This window comes from Leptinotarsa decemlineata, unplaced genomic scaffold, assembly GCF_025532065.1.
Source record: "Leptinotarsa decemlineata unplaced genomic scaffold, Ldec_3_MD MMD2_tig00026299_RagTag_RagTag, whole genome shotgun sequence".
Taxonomy (NCBI): domain Eukaryota; kingdom Metazoa; phylum Arthropoda; class Insecta; order Coleoptera; family Chrysomelidae; genus Leptinotarsa; species Leptinotarsa decemlineata.
This window is the reverse complement of record NW_027412676.1, coordinates 9885007-9905894: the sequence shown is the minus strand read 5'-3', so window position 1 is coordinate 9905894 and position 20888 is coordinate 9885007. Positions and strand designations below refer to the sequence as shown.

General features: G+C 35.9%; 2 protein-coding genes across 7 annotated transcripts in view; one reads left to right on the top strand and one right to left on the bottom strand.

The window, feature by feature from the left end:
• da (transcription factor daughterless) overlaps positions 1–20888 on the bottom strand; it is a 172237-nt gene that overhangs the window by 150037 nt on the left and 1312 nt on the right. The gene's annotated exons all lie outside the window — the stretch shown is intronic.
• Positions 12007–15254, top strand: LOC111502030 (2-oxoglutarate dehydrogenase complex component E1-like). Its single transcript, XM_023155983.2, has one exon. It carries the CDS (start codon positions 12125–12127, stop codon positions 15167–15169), a length of 3045 nt encoding a protein of 1014 aa, XP_023011751.1. The 5' UTR covers positions 12007–12124; the 3' UTR covers positions 15170–15254.

The following is a 20888-nucleotide window of genomic DNA, read 5'->3' as shown; positions in this document are numbered from 1 at the left end:
ATATGTCCTGAAACTCCAATTTCAACTCCGTCATTTCTGACAGGACAGGATACTTCATTTTTCTGTTGTGAACAGAACCTGAAGTTCGAAACTTATCCATTACATGTTTAAAGTATTGATGGCTCACGTTGTGGTCTGGATGATTCGAATTATAAATTCTTGCAGTACCTTTAGCACATTCATTATTTCAATAATACGTTGTTGCATCAATTTCTATTCTTTCTTCAGTAGGATAAACCATGTTGGAACGTGAATAAGGATGACTGAATAATAATTCGTGAAGAAGTGACAGTGGCCAACTATCTACTTTTTGTTCTGCGACAACTAATTCAACAAAAACTACCAGTGCAGAAAAAACTAACAGTGTCGTCCATTTCAAGACGTTTACTACTAATTAAATAAATTCTACAAATCTAGACCTGCGACAGAGAATTGTTCAGTAATGCCGATTTCTGACTCCGGACGTCATCAATGATGTAAAGAAGTAGATGGAGGTTATTTTGAACACTTTATCTGTTGATTGTGTTGCCATTCATATTACTTTTGATGATTTCCTCAATAAAATGAGCGACAGCGAATTTTCTGTTTATTCTTAAATAAAACGTTCATTAAATTTCTCATAATGAGTAAACCAATTTTGAAAAAAAGTACAGAAGTATTAGAGGGACAAAAGACCTCCCAAATGATGTATCACTCGACCCCATGCCATTGAAAAAAATAGAAGGGGTAGTTGCTGACCGCAGGGGGGTGAAGTTTCGGGTATGATTTCCATATCAGAGTTAGTCCCTCTATAAATAAATAAATGAAAATTGACGTATTCTTTGGAATTTTCGATTACACGTTCGTTTTTGACTTACGGGGGGGTCAAGTTTTCGTTGAAACGCCCTATATGTTGATTAGGCAAAGACGTAAAGACTTATAAATGAAATGTCTATAATTTCTTCAATTCATGTTTTCGATAAATTTTGTTAGTGTTGTTATAAGGAACGCGTCTTTCAATATAAACGAAATAAAGTTGAACATTATCCGTAACTGATGATTCGTGAGATTTCTTCCCTAAAACAACAAAAGTTCCAAACAAACTGGTAAAAAATAGAAAATCTCAGTTTACTATTTTCGAAACAAAATGTTGTAGTGAGACTGTATTTTACTTATACACATTCGCTAGTCAGTCGCCAATAACCCTGGATGTTGATTCAGTCTCAAAGTATATATTGAAAAAAATACTTGCGCCAAACATGAAGCATGAGAAACTACAATGATTTATAAGGACCCTAACAAAACTCAGTTTTCTTTAAAGTTTCATTCAATTCATAATTTCCAATAGACGTAATGGATGACGAACTATTTGTTGCGCCACTGGCCATCGAAACGGTGAACTCGATTCTCTTCTCAGGCCGAAAGATTCGGTTCTTTCCTCCGCTTGAAGATACCTGCCGTTGGGCGTACAACAGTTGCGTAAGTACCTCCGCTACAAAAAAAACAAAGACAAACTTATCCAACTTGTTTAGACCCTAAAACGTAGAAAATAATGTGGTATGGGTGTTTCACATCTACCCTTCCCCAATATAAAGCGGTCTTATCTGAGAATAAAAATCAAGAATATATTTCCTAGTCATATTCCGCAACTTTGATGTAGATTTCTGGCTATTGTCTCATGGCAATACTCAAGTGTTAATTGATTTTGAAAGGGTCCTAAATATTGTTATAAAAAATGGTAATGAATCAATCAACAACAGAATCATTTTTGACACAACGACCAACCTCAGAAGACTGAAAGTTTTGAGTGTGTTGAGAGAAGAGCGAAGGCGTGCGAGTCTAACGCTATCTGCACACACACACCGATTTTGGACGGCCAGTATAAAATCGGCCGATATTTTATTGGTAGCGGGTGCTTGCACACTCACCGAATTCTTATCGGTCAAACAATCAGTTGCTTTGTTGTCGTAATTAGCACGCACTACCAAAACGAAGTTAATGCGTAGTAACTACAATTTCACCGAGCATTCGAGACTCGAATGGTCGGTGAAAAACCGGTGAGTATGCAAGACTGTATTTAATCATGTACGCCACTACTAATCATGTACGCATGTGTGCAAGGTCCCGTTCCCACATGTGGTTCACTATTGGAATTTGAACGACCGGTACAAAGTCGGCCGTCCAAAATCGCTAGTTGCAACTAGCTAGTGCAACTAGCGTTACGCTATTTGCACACACACCGACAATTCCAGTCTCGAATGCTCCATTCCAGTCTCGAATGCTCGGTGAAATTGTAGTTACTACGCATTAACTTCGTTCTGGTAGTGCGTGCTAATTACGACAACAAAGCAACTGATTGTTTGACCGATAAGAAAACGGTGAGTGTGCAAGCACCCGCTACCAATAAAATATCGGCCGATTTTATACTGGCCGTCCAAAATCTGTGTGTGTGCAACTAGGGTAACGCTTTTGGACGGCCGATTTTGTACCGGTCGTCTAAATTCCAATAGTGAACCACATGTGGGAACGGGACCTGGCACACACGCCGACCGGTGATCGTCGCCGGTACAATACCGATGTGCAGCCGTCTACTGCCACTGTATCGCCGGCAGTACCGGGAAGTAGTGGCGTACATGACTAAATACACTCTTGCATACTCACCGGTTTTTTACCGACCATTCCCGTCTCGAATGCTCGGTGAAATTGTAGTTACTACGCAATAACTTCGTTTTGGTAGTGCGTGCTAATTACGACAACAAAGCAACTGATTGTTTGAACGATAAAAATCCGGTGAGTGTGCAAGCACCCGCTACCAATAAAATATCGGCCGATTTTATACCGGTCGTCTAAATTCCAATAGTGATCCACATGTGGGTACGGGACCTGGCACACACGCCGACCGGTGATCGGCGTCGATCACCGGTCGATTTTTTTTTCTACTATCAGAATTGTTAAATTTTTTCTTTTAAAGGCTTCGTCGGCCTTTAAGTTATTATATTTCATCGACGTCGATCGACGCCGATCATCGGTAGGCATGTGTGCCAGGTCCCGTTCCCACATGTGGTTCACTATTGGAATTCGGACAACCGGTATAAAATCGGCCGTCCAAAATCGGTGTGTGTGTGCAATTAGCCTATAAGCATTGCCTAAAAATGCACAAGGAAGTTCGTTCAAGCATCGATTGTTTTTGCTTGATGTTTAGATGCGGCCTGATTGCCTTGAATATTTATTATTTTAATTGAAATATTTTTTAGAAAATGTATCCTAGACTGCAATTTTTAGTGAAATTGAACAGCAATTCTTTCTGTAACGTACTTATGTACTGGGATATGTTATAGTTCATTATGAATCAGTTCCTTTCCGGATTTGTTAATCAAAAAGCACAACGTCATTGAATCAGAGGTAAAATACCGTCAGTTTCTGTTAAATTTTAAATGAGTCGGTCGGCCATAGTGGTGTATGGTACCTGGGGCAAAGTGGGGCACACTATTTCGATTATATAAGAGTGACTTCAAATTGTAATATATTTATTTTTTACGCTTTTAAGCTAATATGGTCCGCACATACAAAAGGAAGACTGAACGGCATTCATGGTCTATGCCAGCTATGAAACAAGCTGTTGTGTCCGGAGAAATGGGCCACAGGAAAGCAGCAAATATACACAACGTTCCACAAAGAACGTTAGAACGTTATGTTTCTAAATATCGGGGAAATCTAGACAACAGCATCTTTCAATAGAAATTGGGCGTGTTCGTAAGCGTGTTTTTTCCCGATCAAGAAAGAGAACTGTTTAATTACATAAAGCTGATGAAGTACGGTTCCATGGACTGACTTCACGTGACCTACGCAAAGTTGCATTTAAAGTGGCCCAAAAAAATGGAATTCCTCATAAATTTGATTCAGTGAGTGGTTTGGCTGGAGTCGATTGATTAAAAGGATTCCTGAAACGACATGCCGATATTAGCTACAGAAAACCCGAACCTACATCAGCAGCTGGAGCTATGGGTTTTAATAGAATAGCCTTTGAGGGGTTTTTTCAACTTTTAGAAAAGGTTTACGATGAACATACACCACTTACTCCACAAATGTATCCACAGTACCCAAAAGTCAATCCAAAGTCCTTGCTACACGTGGCAAAAGCCAGATAGGAAAACTATAACCTCCGCAGAAAGGAAAAATTAATTATCACAATTCTCTGCTTCAGCACAGCTGGCAACTATATGACACTATATGCCAAGAAAGCGTATGAAACCGGAGATGTTTGATGGGGCACCTGCTGGGTCTTGGGGAGAATCTCACGAATCTGGGTGGATACAGGGTTCCTTGTTCGTTTTCTGGTTAAAGAGATTCAATGAAAACAGCAATAATAACAGAATCACAGAATCACCGTACAAAAACGAGCTTCTGGCTATAAAAAAGGCAGCGGAACTAAAAGAACAGAAAAAGAGGGTAGCTAAAGATTTGAAATTGAAATCCAAACAAAAGAAGGGAAAGGTTGTCAAAAAGAAATTCAACAAAAGCTCTGAAGCTGATGACGATGCTTAATGCATCTATTGTGGTTACTTGTGGTCAGAGTCAACCGAGGGATGGATACGTTGTCTAAAATGTTAACGATGGGCTCACTACTCTTGTGCTGGAGAGGATGAAAAAGATGAAGAGGCTATTCATTTATGTGCATTGTGCATTGAAAACTAATTTTGTAAGAGACCGTATGTTTGAGTAAGATTTGAATATGTATACGAGTAGTTACAACCTTAGTTGATATTTGTTATCTCGATTGAAATTTTAAAGAAAGATATCAATAACTAGCTGTAATAGATTACTCAAGTGTACCAAAGTTCTATGTTTCCTTTTTTAATGTTTAAGTTTTATAAAAGATCAAAGAAACGTTTTATAGTTGTTTGTGTAATCTCTGATCTCTTTCACTTAAAATGATAATAATAATAAAGAGAAGTTTATTGTGATTTGTACTGAATTTTTTATGCTCAAGTGTTATAGTGATTTTTATCTTATTGAAACTGCCGTTGTGTTGTTAAGAAATAAAACTATTTCATTTGGAAGTTGTGTTTTGTTATTTATTATGACCACCTCACAATGCCCCATTGGGGACCCCACTTTACCCCCCATGTACGGGGCATAGCGGGTCAAATACTTTTTTCATTTAACTATTCACATCTCGTAGATTAATAACGTTATCAACATGAAGTATCCATAGTTATTCACAATGAATTAAGCTATTTTTCTTACTCAAATTGTTTAATTAAATTACATTATTTTAGTTTTTAGGGATGTTCAAACGTTAAGTACCCTATTATGGCCCAACCTCCTTACTGACCGAGTAGTTAACTGAAATTAAGAATTCTCCCCGCACAGTGAATTGCAACTCCCGTTCCCTGTTCGGTTTTCTACCCGTCTGTATACCAGGTGCAAAGCATATTCTCAGGATGACTATTCACTATCATAAAGCTCCTAAAATATGAGCGGTAGCTCAGTGGATAAAAATAAATAAAGATTCCCGAATTTAACATAAAAACCTATTCATTTTTAAATAAACAACATCACTTCTAGACAGAAAGTTATGTAACTCATAATATATAGAAGAAATATACTACAGTATTGTACGCCTTAAAAAGGTCTGCCTACAAGTCCGCGATGGTATATGTCTATCTTTTAGGGATAACCTACAATACTTATTTTTTATCCTTTACTTTTTACATGAAATAATGGCTCAGTTGCGAAGCGATTTTAGGCAATTCAGCATTAATCCTTATCCAATCAAGTATCTTAAATACATTGTGCATTTAACGTAGAATAATATGGCCCTTTACGGCATGTAATTTAAATGAATATTTTCGAAAATATCACAAATTTAAAATGCAGGGACATAGCGGTTGCGGCAGTACCTGCCGGGTACAGCTTCGCCTTATAGCACTTTATTATTAGAAGCGATCGCACGCGTTTATATGTATATTTAGTATCAGCATTGCACCCGTGCGAAGCCGGGGAGCGTCGCTAGTAATATATAAAACCAAACATGGGATAGATAAATGTTAATTGAAAACACAAGTTGTTTTGAAGGTCCATCGCCGGATTTGCATTAACGAATTATAAGCCATTAAAAAATTTAAAAAAATTCGATGTACATAAATTGCCTTATCAGCTAAACAACCGTAGCTACAAATTTGGTCTTTACCACAATTCTAAGTTTAATTACTCTGTATCTATTACTTCTACAATTACTTATCCAAGAGTCACTACCCCTGTTAAGCTAGCAGAACCACTTTAAAATTTTATATTTATTTTCAGGTCATAATTTTAGGCTAACGCCATCTTCATTCAACGGCGATATCGTGAATTCTACTAGCTTAACGTTAAGCTGGCAGAACCCAACCACAAAAGAAAACATTTTTTCGGCTGCCTATCGCCGAACTATAAGGCTTATTTTAGGTTGCCATGAACCCTCATTGCCGATTTTCGTTGTATTTTAAAAAAAAATTGTGGATTCTGCTAGGTTTACCGTAAGCTGGCAGAACCATATCGAAATCCTTCATTTCTTGAAAAATTTGAAGTTGCCATAATTTTAGGCTCCTTATCACGACAATAAACATTTTTTGCTTCTCGTTTGAATCAAATATTTGGATGAATATCTCAGACCCACGCGATACATTTTATTCAACTATGGTTGATAAAGAATTGTGGGGTCGTTTCAGACTCTTGTGGAGCCATATTGCCGGCTTTTCATTTGTTGTTTGTTTAAAATCAATGAAAAAAAACAATCTTTTCGACACTTCCACGTGTTATCCAAAGTAAAATATTTTTTCTGGTACTAAGGTCATCAATTCAACGGTGCAGATTTTAACTGGTTAAATTAAATGATGGATTGCCGCCCAGCGGCAATCGTTAACCAGCTGTCGCACCCCTACGAACGACAACCCTCAGAAGTCGAAACTTGTGCGAGCTAAGGATTAACGAGGTCTTACCTTTTAACATATGATTCCTAACACGTTAAAACTATTAAACTACTATTTTGAAATACAGTGCATTTCTTCAATGTACCCCCCTTTTATTTTAGGAAGGGGTTAACTCAAAAAATTCAAATTTGGAATAATGAAATTAATGCATCAATACTTTATTTTGAAGTGAAATTGACAGATGAAACTTTCAATATGGCGACTGGGCGCCAACTGGGAAAAAAATTAAATGGAAAGGAGGTCTTGTGACACATCATTTTGAAGCTCCTGACAAATACTTCACAACCCTAGAATATGAAGTCAATATCTGCACCTACTACAAAATGACGGAACATTCAATATTTCTAGAAATATTCATTTTTATCTGCCATATGGCAATTTCAAGTGTTAAGTTTTTTTTGTTTATAAAAACGACAAAAAATGTTAGTACGACAACGAACATCATTGTTCAGTTAGACTATTCTCATTTAGTTTTTGATTTTACTAGTAGAAAGGTACCAAGTAAAATCTCCAAAATGGATAATTCTCGTCCATTGGAAGAAAAAATTGAAGCAATTTTTATTTACGGTGCAACGCGTAACTTTCACGAGACCGAAATAATTTTCAATGAACGTTTTCCGAATCATTCTATCTGGTGAAAATATTTGAGGGAAGATGTATCCAAATTCACAACTACCGGTAGTGTACATATCAAAAAGCCCCCAGATCATCCGTCCATTCCGGAAGAACAAGTGCAAATAATTGGTGAGATGGTATTAAATCCTGAACAGTCTACTTATTCCGTCGCGAATGTTTGTTAGGTGTCTCCTTCTACTGTGTGGAGACTTTTGAAGAGGAATAGGTATCATCCATACAAAATTAAAATGGTAAACCAATTAATTGAAGATGACCCTGATCCAAGAACGGAATTCTGCGAAATAATGGCGGAAACCATTGCTAGGCATCCTACCTATATCCACAATATTGGTTTTAGTGACGAATGTACTTTTTTTTTTAAACGGCAATGTTCACAGACAAAATTGCCGTTATTGGAGTGACACCAACCCTCACGTTTTCCGAGAAACCCATACGCAATATCCAGAAAAAATTTAAGTTTGGGCAAGAATATTGGGAAACCATACTGTAGGACCTCTATTTATTAATCAAAATTCAACAGAGAAACTGTATTTGAATATGCTGGAAACTACTGTTGACCCTCTCATCACTGAAATCGTCGAAGCGAATCCTAATTCGATATGGATATTGTATTCCAACAAGATGGAGCACCACCACATTACTCCAGACAATTAAGAAACTATTTGGAGACTACTTTTCCCGGTCTTCGGATTGGCCGTCGAGGTCCTACACAATGTCCAGCCCGCTCGCCAGATTTGACACGTTTAGACTTTCTTATGGGGCTATTTGAAGCAAAAGGTGTACAAAACTGAACCTGCTTCAATATTGGATATACAGCAGAGAATAATAAATATTTGTAGAGATATTGACGTTACTGTGTTCGAAAATGTTCGGCGTGAAATATCGGATAGGCTGTTCATATGTCAAGAAGTTCAAGGCAACCATTTCGAGCATCTTCTGAACTGATCTTAAGCTTATTACCTCATATTACGTAGTTATACGTCAATGTATTCAGGCAATTATGAGAAGTTCTGCCATTTTGTAGTAGTTGAAGATATTAACATTATATTCTAGGGTTGTGAAGCATTTGTCAGGAGCTTCAAAAAGATGTATCACAAGACCCAGTTTCATCTGTCAATTTCACTTCAAAATAAAGTATCCATGCATTAATTTCATCATACCAAATTTAAATTTTTTGAGTTGCCCCGTTCAAAAAATAAAAGGGGGGCATTAAAGGAATGCCCTGTATGTGAATACTGAAGAAAACGATGCATTGCACGAAAACTAATTCCTACAGACTGAATCCAGAAACTTCCGTTTTGTTTACTCAAAACTGTATTTGCTACAATGAACGATTCGACCGGATGAAGCAGACTTTCTCTCTTTCGATGGACCGTGCCTGAATTTTCATCTGAGAGGAACGAATTCGTGTACACGTCATAGGCCGAACACGCACGCTCCATTATCTGTCACAAACTAATTAATAGACTTTTAAGGTTCATTAATAATGTAAACGCTAATATGTTATGCGGGGAATCCATTAAACACGTCACACGCATTTTGATACACGATTTAATTCGAATCTGAACTCATTTGAGCATCATCGTTTTCATGAAACACAATACACATAATCAATGATGAGAGCTTTATTCTCAAGGGTAACAGTTACTACTACTCTGGTAAAAAAATGGATTTTCATTTTTCTCAAAAAGTATTTATTTATTCATTAATTTTTATTTTGTCCTCTTCAAAGTAGTTCCTCCCAGATATAATACATTTGTGCCAGCGTTTTTTCTAATCTTCGAAGCAGTTCTAATAATATTTCATTAGTTCGGACTTCCATTGTCTAATATAATATAATAATAATGCGCCTGCTCAGGGCACATGATTCTCGGACCCAATGATCACTTACCCCACGGTGTGGGGAGTGGTCATTGGTTGATAATGCTGGCGCGCCCTCCCGAATGTATCGGGGCTTCGGGGGATAGCGCCTGACCAGCGCTCACACGGTGAAAAAAAAATAAAAATGATTTCGTCAGAAAAGAGGAGGAGAAACGGATAAAATATCGAGATTTTCTCTTCGAACTCCGCAGACTCTATCCAGATCACACTGTCAAGATGGTTGTTCTGGTTATTGGAGTCCTTGGTGGAATGATGTCCTCTCTACTCTGGAATCTTAAAATAATACCGGCTTGCCGCACAAAGGCAGAAATCTTAGCCGCACAGATGCAGAAGGCTATCATTCTTGGGTCACTGCACTTGCTCAGGGCACATGATTCTCGGACCCAATGATCACTTACCACACGGTGTGGGGAGTGGTCATTGGTTGATAATGCTGGCGCGCCCTCCCGAATGTATCGGGGCTTCGGGGGATAGGGCCTGACCAGCGCACACTTCGGTGAAAATAATAATAATAATATTTACTCACGTAGGAAAGAAGAATATTGAACAATGTAATAAGAAGATAAAGGTGAATAAATGAGTACTCGATAAGTGTTTTCCACACTTGTTTCTAGAAAATACAATGCAATAAAACTTATAAATAATATAGACTGATTTGAATCCCTGAAAGAATCTGTAAAGAAATTAAAAAAGATTAACACAAAAATAATAATTTTATTAAACAAAAAAACTGAAATTACAAAGAAATAACATAGAAGCAACAACCAAAAAAATAAAAAAATTGAAATATTACTACAAGCTGAAAATTAAAAAAAAAATTAACAAAAAATTAAAAATCAGAGTTACATTTCAATCGTTGTTCGTTTTCCGCTTGATTAGAGATTTTCATATGTTGTAACTCCCGCCATCTCCCGCTAAAACCAATGAAGCGAAGAGAGGGAAGAGGGGATAGGTGAAAGCACTCGAATGACCTATAAATAGTCAGATCTCGGAGTAATAAGTCCAGTTATCACCCGAAGACGATTGTGGATACTAACAATCGAAACGTCGTGACGTAACCTGGTTTGGAATCTTTTAATTTTAATTTTTCCTTTTTTGATAATATTTTTTTAATTTTCAGCTTGTAGTAACATTTATTTTTTTTTTTTTGGTTGTTACTTGTATGTTATTTCTTTGTAATTTCAGTTTTTTGTTTAATAAAATTATTATTTTTCGGTTAATCTTTTCTAATTTTTTTACAGATTCTTTCAGGGATATCAATACAATTAATATTATATTAGACAATGGAAGTCCGAACTGATGAAATACACCACGAAACATTGTCAACCACCTTCAAACAAACAGTTCTGATAAATATGCACTCTTTGGTATGTTCTTGAGCTCTCTCAGCGATTCGATTTTCATCTCCTCGATCGTCGCATAACGCCGTCCTTTCATGGGTCTCTTGAATTTTGAGAAATAGGAGCGGTCGATCTCGACCGCAACTGACCGTCCTGGGGAGTCATGTTCACCTTTGATGTTCGAGGATCAAGTTCTCTGTCGATCCATTAATATGTAATCTTACAAAATTGTTTTTTTGCAACAATATAACTGTGTAAATTACACTTAATGGTATAAGTTTTAATAATCTGTGAACTAAATTGAGGTTTTTCCGTTTGTAAATAGATAAACAAAACAAATTTTCAACAGAGACTTCATTGAAAAAGGGGACGTACAATGACAAAATTAACGATTGAAAGTCCTAAAATATGAATAGATGATAGATCTTTTTGATATCAGTTTTGACATTTTTTGAAAGTAATTCTGATAAGTCACGACGTTTCTAATCGGTATCCTGTATATCCGTGTCGTTGCTGAGAGTTCAAGATACAATCTTCTTCCTCACAGTCAACGCATATACAACTGATGATGTCTGCCGCAGTAGTAGACAAAACGTATGGTACTTCATCTTCCATTCGACCAAGTTAAACCACCCGGATTTGGTTATCTTTAATAGTGACTCTTGCGGTGAAAGGTAATATTCTTCTATTGGTGAATAATTTTAAAAAGCCGAATGCATTGATCGAACATTTTTTCATCTCAATCTTCTATTGATAAAAGTTCGAAGTGGCACGAAATGTTCAAGTGTCGAAAAGAACGACCTCATTCGAATTATGACGAAGCCGAATGTATTGATATCTAAATTTTTTACACAAAACATTTTTTTGCAAGTATTTCACCTCAATTTTCATTTAATAAAAGTTTGATATGACACACACTCTATATACAGTTTGTCAATTTACTGGTCAATTTACTTCAAGTATCGAAAAAAACCACCATATTCGAATGACATTTTCCATATTTGATGGGTCATATTTCCGCATGTAGTTTCAACCGACGAAATTCGACTTCTGAATTGTTATTACAGGGCTTATACACGTTAATTACAATAAAAATTGGATTGTGCCCAAACATTATATTTTATTTTGGTCACTTTGTTTTCCTTTTCCTGAATCTTATTCAAGTCCCTGTAAAAAACTGTTTCCTCACTAAGTTGGCTAATCGACTATTGTCAATATTATGGCACGTTGAAATAATTTTCTGACAAATTTCCAATCAAAAAGTAAAAAAAAGAAATACTCTTTTAAAGTTTAATTGGCCCTCAAGATCATTTAAGAATGCATCGAACGATAAAAAGGATAAATTATGTGAAGAAAAGTACGTTCTTTCTTCCGATTGAAACCACACCTATCTCCACCCAAAGAAGATACTGTAGTGTTCCAGTGGAAAAGGAGCCCTTTTTAAATGGAACTTCAGCTCAATATGTAGAAGATATGTACAAAGCTTGGCTATCGAACCCAAGCAGTGTCCATGCATCGTGGGATGCTTACTTCCGCAACTCAGCTTCAGGTGGCCCAGGTTATCACCCGCCCCCTTCTGGTTTGGCCCCCATCAGCAAAAACGAAGTTCCGCTAAAAACGTATTTAGCGAAGCATCCCGACTGTGAAGGCGGTGGAGGAGGTAGATCAGGAGATAATTCTATAGAAAACCATTTAGCAGTACAAGCAATGATCAGAGGTTATCAAGTACGGGGTCACAGACTTGCCAAAATTGATCCGTTGGGGATAATGTATTCAGACAGCACTACCACTCTTACTCAAACAGGTAAAGTTCCTCCTGACATAATCATGCGGGACCATAAGTTGAAAGAAGAAGACTTATCCAAAGTGTTCAAACTGCCATCAACTACGTCTATAGGTGGCAAAGAAAAATCGCTGCCCCTATCAGAAATCATAAAACGGCTGGAGCTGGCATACTGCCGACATATCGGCGTGGAATACATGTACATCAACAGCGTAGAACAAAGCAACTGGATTCGAGAACGTTTCGAAGTTCCCGGCGTTACGAATCTCACTCAAGATGAACGAAGATTGACCTTGGCCCGATTGACCCGCTCCACAAGGTTCGAACATTTCCTCCAAAAAAAATATCCGTCAGAAAAACGATTCGGACTCGAAGGATGTGATTCATTGATACCTTCGATGAAAACTGTGATAGACAAGTCTTCCGAAATGGGCGTGCAGAGCGTCATCATCGCTATGCCGCATCGAGGTAGGATCAACGTATTGGCCAACGTTTGTCGCCAACCTCTCCATAAAATATTTACTCAATTCGCTGGATTAGAAGCCACCGACGAAGGTACTGGTGACGTCAAATACCACCTGGGGATGACTGTTCAGCGACTGAATCGCGTCACAAACAAAAATATTCAATTAACCATAGTCGCGAATCCCTCTCATCTCGAACTGGTGGCTCCTGTGGCCCTGGGAAAAACCAGGGCAGAACAATTCTACAGGGGAGACTGTGAAGGAAAGGAAGTTTTGCCCATTGTGTTACACGGAGACGCTGCTTACGCTGGCCAAGGTGTTTGCTTTGAAACCATGCATCTGTCCCAGTTACCAAATTACACTACACACGGTACTATCCATATAGTCGCTAATAACCAAATAGGTTTCACCACGGATCCTCGTTTTGCAAGGTCTTCAATTTATTGCACTGATGTTGGTAAAGTAGTGCACGCGCCGATATTCCACGTAAACGCTGATGATCCGGACAGTGTTACGCACGTCAGTAAAGTCGCTGCAGAATGGAGAGCAACTTTCCACAGAGACGTGGTCATCGATCTAGTAGGATACAGAAGGTACGGCCACAATGAGTTGGATGAACCCATGTTCACCCAGCCGCTCATGTACCAAAAGATCCACAGTATGAAGAATTGCTTGGAACTTTATGCGGAAAAGCTAATCAAAGAAGGCGTTGCCAAAGAAGCGGAAGTGAAAGAAATTCAAGACAAATACGACAAAATATGCGAAGAAGAGTTCCAGAAAGCTAGTAAGGAAACCCACATGAAATACAGTGATTGGATCGACAGCCCGTGGTCTGGTTTCTTTGAAGGCAAGGATCCACTAAAAGCTAACCCAACCGGTGTAAAAGAAGAAATATTGGCACATGTTGGCAGAAAATTCGCTTCTCCTCCTCCAAACACATCCCAATTCAAGTTACACAAAGGTATTGAGCGTATTTTGGCAGCTAGAATGGAATTGGTACAAAATAAAGTGGCTGATTGGGCCATAGGGGAGGCACTGGCCTACGGGTCCTTATTAAAAGAAGGTATCCACGTGAGGGTATCCGGAGAAGATGTTGAAAGGGGAACTTTCTCTCACAGACACCACGTGCTTCACCACCAAACCAACGACGGAGAAGAATATCGACCCCTATGTAATCTCTATCCCGACCAAGCACCATATACGATATGCAACAGTCACTTGAGCGAGTATGCTGTTCTAGGGTTCGAGCACGGTTACTCACTAGCGAATCCGAACGCTTTGGTTATTTGGGAGGCGCAATTCGGCGACTTCAACAATGTTGCACAATGCATCACTGACCTCTATTTGGCTAGTGGACAGGCGAAGTGGTTGAGACAGTCCGGTATAGTTTTGTATCTGCCACATGGACTAGAAGGTATGGGACCTGAGCATTCCAGCGCTCGATTAGAACGTTTCCTACAGCTCTCTTCAGATGACCCGGACGACTTTCCAAAGGAAGATGAACAGTTCGCCATTCGCCAACTTCAACATATAAACTGGATCGTGGCAAACTGTACGACCCCATCTAATTTGTTTCACATTCTTAGAAGGCAAATAGCATTGCCCTTCAGAAAACCCCTTATACTAATGACCCCCAAAAGTTTGCTTCGAAATCCAGCTTGCAGAAGCCCGTTTTGCGACATGGCGGAAGGCTCCGAGTTCCATCGACTCATACCAGCCGAAGGACCCGCTAGTGAAAACCCGGAGGGAGTGGAGAAATTGATGTTCTGCTCTGGGAAAATTTTCTACGAAGTTGCAAAATTGCTTAAAGAAAAAGGAATCGATTCCAAAATCGCAATGGCTCGCGTGGAACAGATAACGCCGTTTCCTTTTGATTTGGTTAAAAAAGAATGTGCAAAGTACCCCAACGCAAAAATTGTTTGGTTGCAGGAAGAACACAAGAACCAAGGAGCTTGGCCTTACGTACACCCTAGGATAATAACCGCTATCAAAGGAGAGCGGGCCATTTCATATGTTGGTAGAGCCGTATCAGCGAGTACAGCCTCTGGTAATAAGAAACAGTATCAAAAAGAATACAAAGAATTGATGGAAGCTGCTACAACACTTGAATGCTAATATCGACTACTTGCGATGCTGATTCATATCAGTATATAGTGTAACACTGTTAATATCTTCTACAAATAAACGTGCATTTCTTTAATTTTCATCAAAACAATAGGCCAATGCAAAAAAATTCGAAAAAAAAACTATCAAAATAGAAATAAATGAAAATAAATGGTGTATTTATTATATAAAAAAGTAAATCATAATAAATAAAAATGAGTTGATCCAAAGAAAGCGAGATGAAATGGGGTGAATTTTAGAAGTGGAAAATGGTTTTTCATTATTTACATTGAAACTAGACCACCAATTGAAAAAAGTCGAATACAAAAGTTAAAAGTTGTAGGAAATATGAAGATCTGAGACTTTTGTATGAACCACTTTCCCCTTAAAAAAAAAGCATACATAAACCCAATAACATATAAATCAAACCTTGCAACACACGTCATACAAAAAACAAACATAACTTTTCTCCACCAGAAAACATCAAACTCATAAAACAAGTCAATAAAGGAAACCGTATGGACATCTAGAAAAACCTAAACATCCATAAATTCAAAAGTTATAATTCACTTATCGAGGAACAAATACAAATACAAATCAAAACACAACAAGACCTAACATTCAATATACTCCCCGAAAAATACACATTTCTAGAAACAATGAACCTAGAGAAGCACCAATACAAAGGTTATTTATTACATGATGTAACCCAAGTACAGGCAAATTTAAAGAAACATCCAGATGAAAGGAGAGGACAAATACCTGCACTAAGGAGTTCTAACCGTATAAAAAAACAAACAAGAAGATAAAACGTTCAGTTTGAGTAGAGCCATGAAGATGATTGCACAGCACAAAAAAAAATATATATATATATATATATATATAAATATATATATATATATATATATATATATATATATATATATTTCAATAATAAATTCTACAAAAAGGATTTGAAGCTTTATATCTTCTATTAATTATCTGCGAGCGCTTTCGACAGTTGGTAGTACTGTCATCATCTGGCACTCCTCAGTTTGAGGAGAAAAGAATGTTACATTTAAACAATTGAAACATGTCAATACAATAAACAAGTCACTACATTAAAAGAGGTTGACTCCTCACTGGATACAAAGAAGAATATTGAATTAAAATTTACTAAAAATCTTTTTTTGTTTTAAAATTATGGATTATCGGTAAAAGCCATGTGGTTGAAGAACAAAGAGAGAGACACCCTTCATTAGTCTTCAGGAAAACAAGTGAAGAGCTGTTGTTAAATGAAAGTAAAGCCCTGTCATAGAGAGGTTGCAAGTTTGTTAAAAAAAATATTTAAAATGTTATGAATTATATTGATGAAAAACCAGAAATATTATTGGTTTGGAAATCATGTAGATTTTTGTCAATGTCTAATAAAAAGGCATAGATTTCACTGAGGTGATCAATGTATGATCTTTCATTAAGGCAATTATTGGATTGTAATATAAATGACATTTCCAAAAACTATCTTTTAGATGTATTTCTTTCAGTTGATAAAATTATTGTTGAATTGTAGTTCATTATATGACCTTTGGGAACATGTATACTGAGAGCACATCTCTCAGGATGTAATCTACTTTCACTTTTTGTGAGCTGATTCTGTCTTTGAGTAATCTTGACGTTTGACCGATATATTCTCTACCACAATTTAAACATGGAATAGAATAGATTAATTGAGATTGAAAGTTAATAGGAGTTTCATCTTTAAGTTTCGAAAAAGATTAATTAATGGTGAGTTATAGTTCTAAAAGCTATTTTTACATTTAAATCTTTGAAAATTCTGCATAACTTGGGTGTCATATCACTTATGTATGGAAAGAGAGAAAAGTATAGGAACTGGAGGTGGATCAGCCCCAATTGTGACATTGTCAGCCTGTAAAGGATTTATATTCAACTGGTTGTTATTGTTGATTTGAACGTCAATGGTTGACATACTATATAAGAGGATCCGGGTAGAAGTTATTAATAAATAAATGGAAAAATATATTTAATTTTTTTGTATGAAAAGAAGGATCGGAAATTTGCAGAATGTGGTTCTTCATTTGTTTGACCAAATTAATTTTCGTTGTCTGCGTATGGTATGACCAATAGTTCAAGAACCTACCAGAACTGATAGGCTTGCGATACCAATCTATGAGTAGAGTATTATCTGGAGTTCTGATAATCTTCGTGTCTATGAAAGGAACCCATTGTTCGTTGTTCTCAGTTTTGATGGTGAACTGTATTTAAGGTTCATAACTATTGAAGATGTGCTGTTTACATAAAGCCTAATTTTTGATAAAACTACTTACATTATCTGTGAGGTTGCTTGCAAATGGTGGAAAAATTATAATATAAGTATATGTACAAAAAAACATTAAGGTGAATTTGACAAATAAAATCTTATATTATTTTCAAAATAAGATTAACCTATTAGGAAGATTGTATTTGTCATATTCACCAAAATGTTGTTCTGTACATATATGTGATAATTTTTCCATCATTTGCAATCTCACGGATAATGTAAGTAGTTTTATCAAAACTTGAGCACTAGGTAAACAGCACATGTTTACTTTTGTATTTCCCTGATGATGACAATGAAAAGTGTCGAAATATTGGAATAAATGTTCAAAATGTTTTTTTGCATGCTGTGTACCCCAATAGTTCAGTAATTTTGTAAAAATACCAAACCCTTGCCTCTCATGTGAGACCTATGATTTTGTAGGTACGTGTGGCAAATACCTAACCGAAAAATAAAAGCTAACCCAGCTAATGCAGCGCAGAAAGCTGAAGTGAAACCATCAGGCACCTGTGCAACGACTTCCCTTCAAAAGTCTATACCCTCTTTCCAACACCACCCAAAACCAGGAAAACTCGAATTTACTGGATAATTGTTCTATACATATAATATTGTGTCAAAAATGTGTGCAAACATTATTTTTCTTTTTTACAATAAGCACCATATATTATATATCATCAAGTAGGTATATTTTTTCTTAGCTTATAAAGACAACTGAACCATCTCAAATACTTTTTTATATTTCAATAAACCAACTGAAAACTCGGTATTCAGAAAAATTTAAAAAAATATCAACTAGGTATTACAGAAAAGATATAGATTCATATGGTGGTAGAAAAGTCAGTATTCTCAACTAGGTACATAAACATTATTTTGCTCAATAAATATTAGTGGAGTTTTTTCCCAACACCAAACTGTTATTTTAACACCTCGACACGTGTTTCGATCACCAACTGATCTTTTTCAAAAGGAAGATCTTCCTCATTATTATATTCATTATTTTTCTCACTGTTCATGTTGTATTCCATTTGATTCTTCAGTATAGTAAAACCCATATTCGACTAAAAAACACATCGTAAATAATTACAGGTAGTTTTGGGTAAATATTAAGAAATCATTCATTCAAAAAAGTATTAATATGTTATTAGTTTTATCTATGGCACGATCCAGACCAGAGGATACTGCAGAAATTTAATTCAATACGAAAAATTATTCAACGTAACTTTGCACCCAAAGTGAGCTTGAGTTAAGGTATCTTTTTCAATATATCAGACCGGTATATTTCCAATCATCATCATTTTTGTTTGAACTGGGACTATTAGGTTGATCAATATACTCGTTTCCAACTCACCATTAGAATTCAGAAACTTTTATGTTTAGGTTATTCACACGACTCTAGCAGTCAATTTGTTAAGTTCGTGGCAATTACCTAACAAACTTCCGAAAGCTGTAATTAAATCATCTTGCAATTATTATTGCTATTGTGATGTTTTAATAGATTTATTAATGAAATCAACATATTTTTTATTTCCCCTTTGTAAAGTTACTAAAAAATACCATTTGTTGGACAATATTCAATTCCTAGTAAAATGTTTTTTTTTATATTTATTCATTGTGTTAGGTAAGTACCAATAATAATGTTCAACAACACTCTAATAAGGGTTTATTATAAATACACATAATGTAGGTTTGGACTTCCACCTATGTGAAAACAGAAACGTTCTGATGGATAGAAACAGTCCTGTTTATGAAGTTGTGGCATTAAAGTTACTTCAAACATGAGGTTGTATCTAAGGCCAGTAAAATTATCAGCTGAAACTTCAAGCATACTTTTAAATAATTCAACAGTATAGAATATTTCATTTTTATAAACAGAACAGAGTATAGGGTTGCAATTTATTTCTATTGACAATGAAGAAAAGTAATATTCTCTTTCCAAATCAAATTATATAATAATAATTGAAAAATCTAATCTAGGTTGTCCCATAGTTTGTAGGCCAAAAATTGTTTGTGGAAATGATGATAATGATAAAAACCATAATTCTACAATCATCATTTTTGTTCTTATACTATTATCGCTTAATTGAAAAAGTACCTGTTGGAAATAACGAGTAACACAAAAATGATTATCGTAAGGTTTATGGTCATTATTATCATTATAATGCAAATAATTCGTGACCTACAAAATATAGGACAATCTAGAAAAGAGGATCAGTATTCACAATTTCCATCACAAAGGTGTTCAGAAACACAGTAAAAAATACCAGGAATGAAAATGAAATTATCATTAGATTTTTGGTCTATATCATCATTATTTCAAAAAGTAGTTTTCTACTCAGGGTAGGTATTCGAATGACATACATTATTATTCACCATATCCTTCAGAAATTTTTTTAAAATGCAATATTAGTAGAAGAAACACAAAAATAATGATCGTTAGATTCCTGGTTATTATTTCCATTATTTCGGCAAATAATTTGTGACCTACAAAATATAGGACAACCTGCATCAAAAAATACCAGAAACGCAAATTAAATTATACTTAGGTTTTTGGTCCTTATTATTACTATTTTAACAAGTAGCTTATGACCTACAAAATATTAACAAACGGTATTCGAAAGATAAATATTATTACTCAACATTTCCATTAGAAACTTTTTCAAAAACAGATTATTGGTAGAAAAAAAACAAAAAATGATGATCGTTAGATTTGTAGTCATCATCATTATTTCGGCAAAAGATTTTTGAAATCCAGAATATGGGACAACCTGTAATCAAAAAAAGGAAGAGAGTATTCACAATTCTCATCATAAAAGTTTTCAGAAATTAAGAAAAATACCAGAAAAGTGAATAAAATAGTCATTAGATTTATTATTATAATTATTATTTGAACAAGTAGTTTACGATCTACAAAATATGGGACAACTTATTTTGAAAAAGAAAAATATCAATTCTCTTCATTCTCACTAGAAAAGTTTACCGAAATGCAAGAAAAAATTCGAGAAACATTAAAATATGATCTTCAATATAGGTATAAAGAAACAAATGGCAACCCTATAATCAGTTTTGTTCATAAGAATGAAACCATTCAATTACTTAAAAGTGTAATAAAAGTCCCAACGAAGTAAATTTAATGCTTCATCCACAGGACCGTTTTTATCCATCGGAGCATTTCTGTTTTACACTGGTTGGACTTCCATTGCTTAAACAAACAGAACTTTCAAATTCATCTATCTATCAAGATGTTGAAAGCTGCACTGAATATTTCACTATTAACTGTGAATTGATTATTGAACAATTTAGCTAATTCCTACAACAGTTAGTAGTAAGGAAGCAACATATAGATATTGTATTTATTATAGATATCATTTTTTAAATAACATTAGCTTTTGATCATCATCAATTTCGGAACTCTAAACA

Coding starts and splice junctions, on each gene's coding strand:
- LOC111502030 (XM_023155983.2), top strand. CDS start 12,125: ATGCATCGAACGATAAAAAGGATAAATTATGTGAAGAAAAGTACGTTC.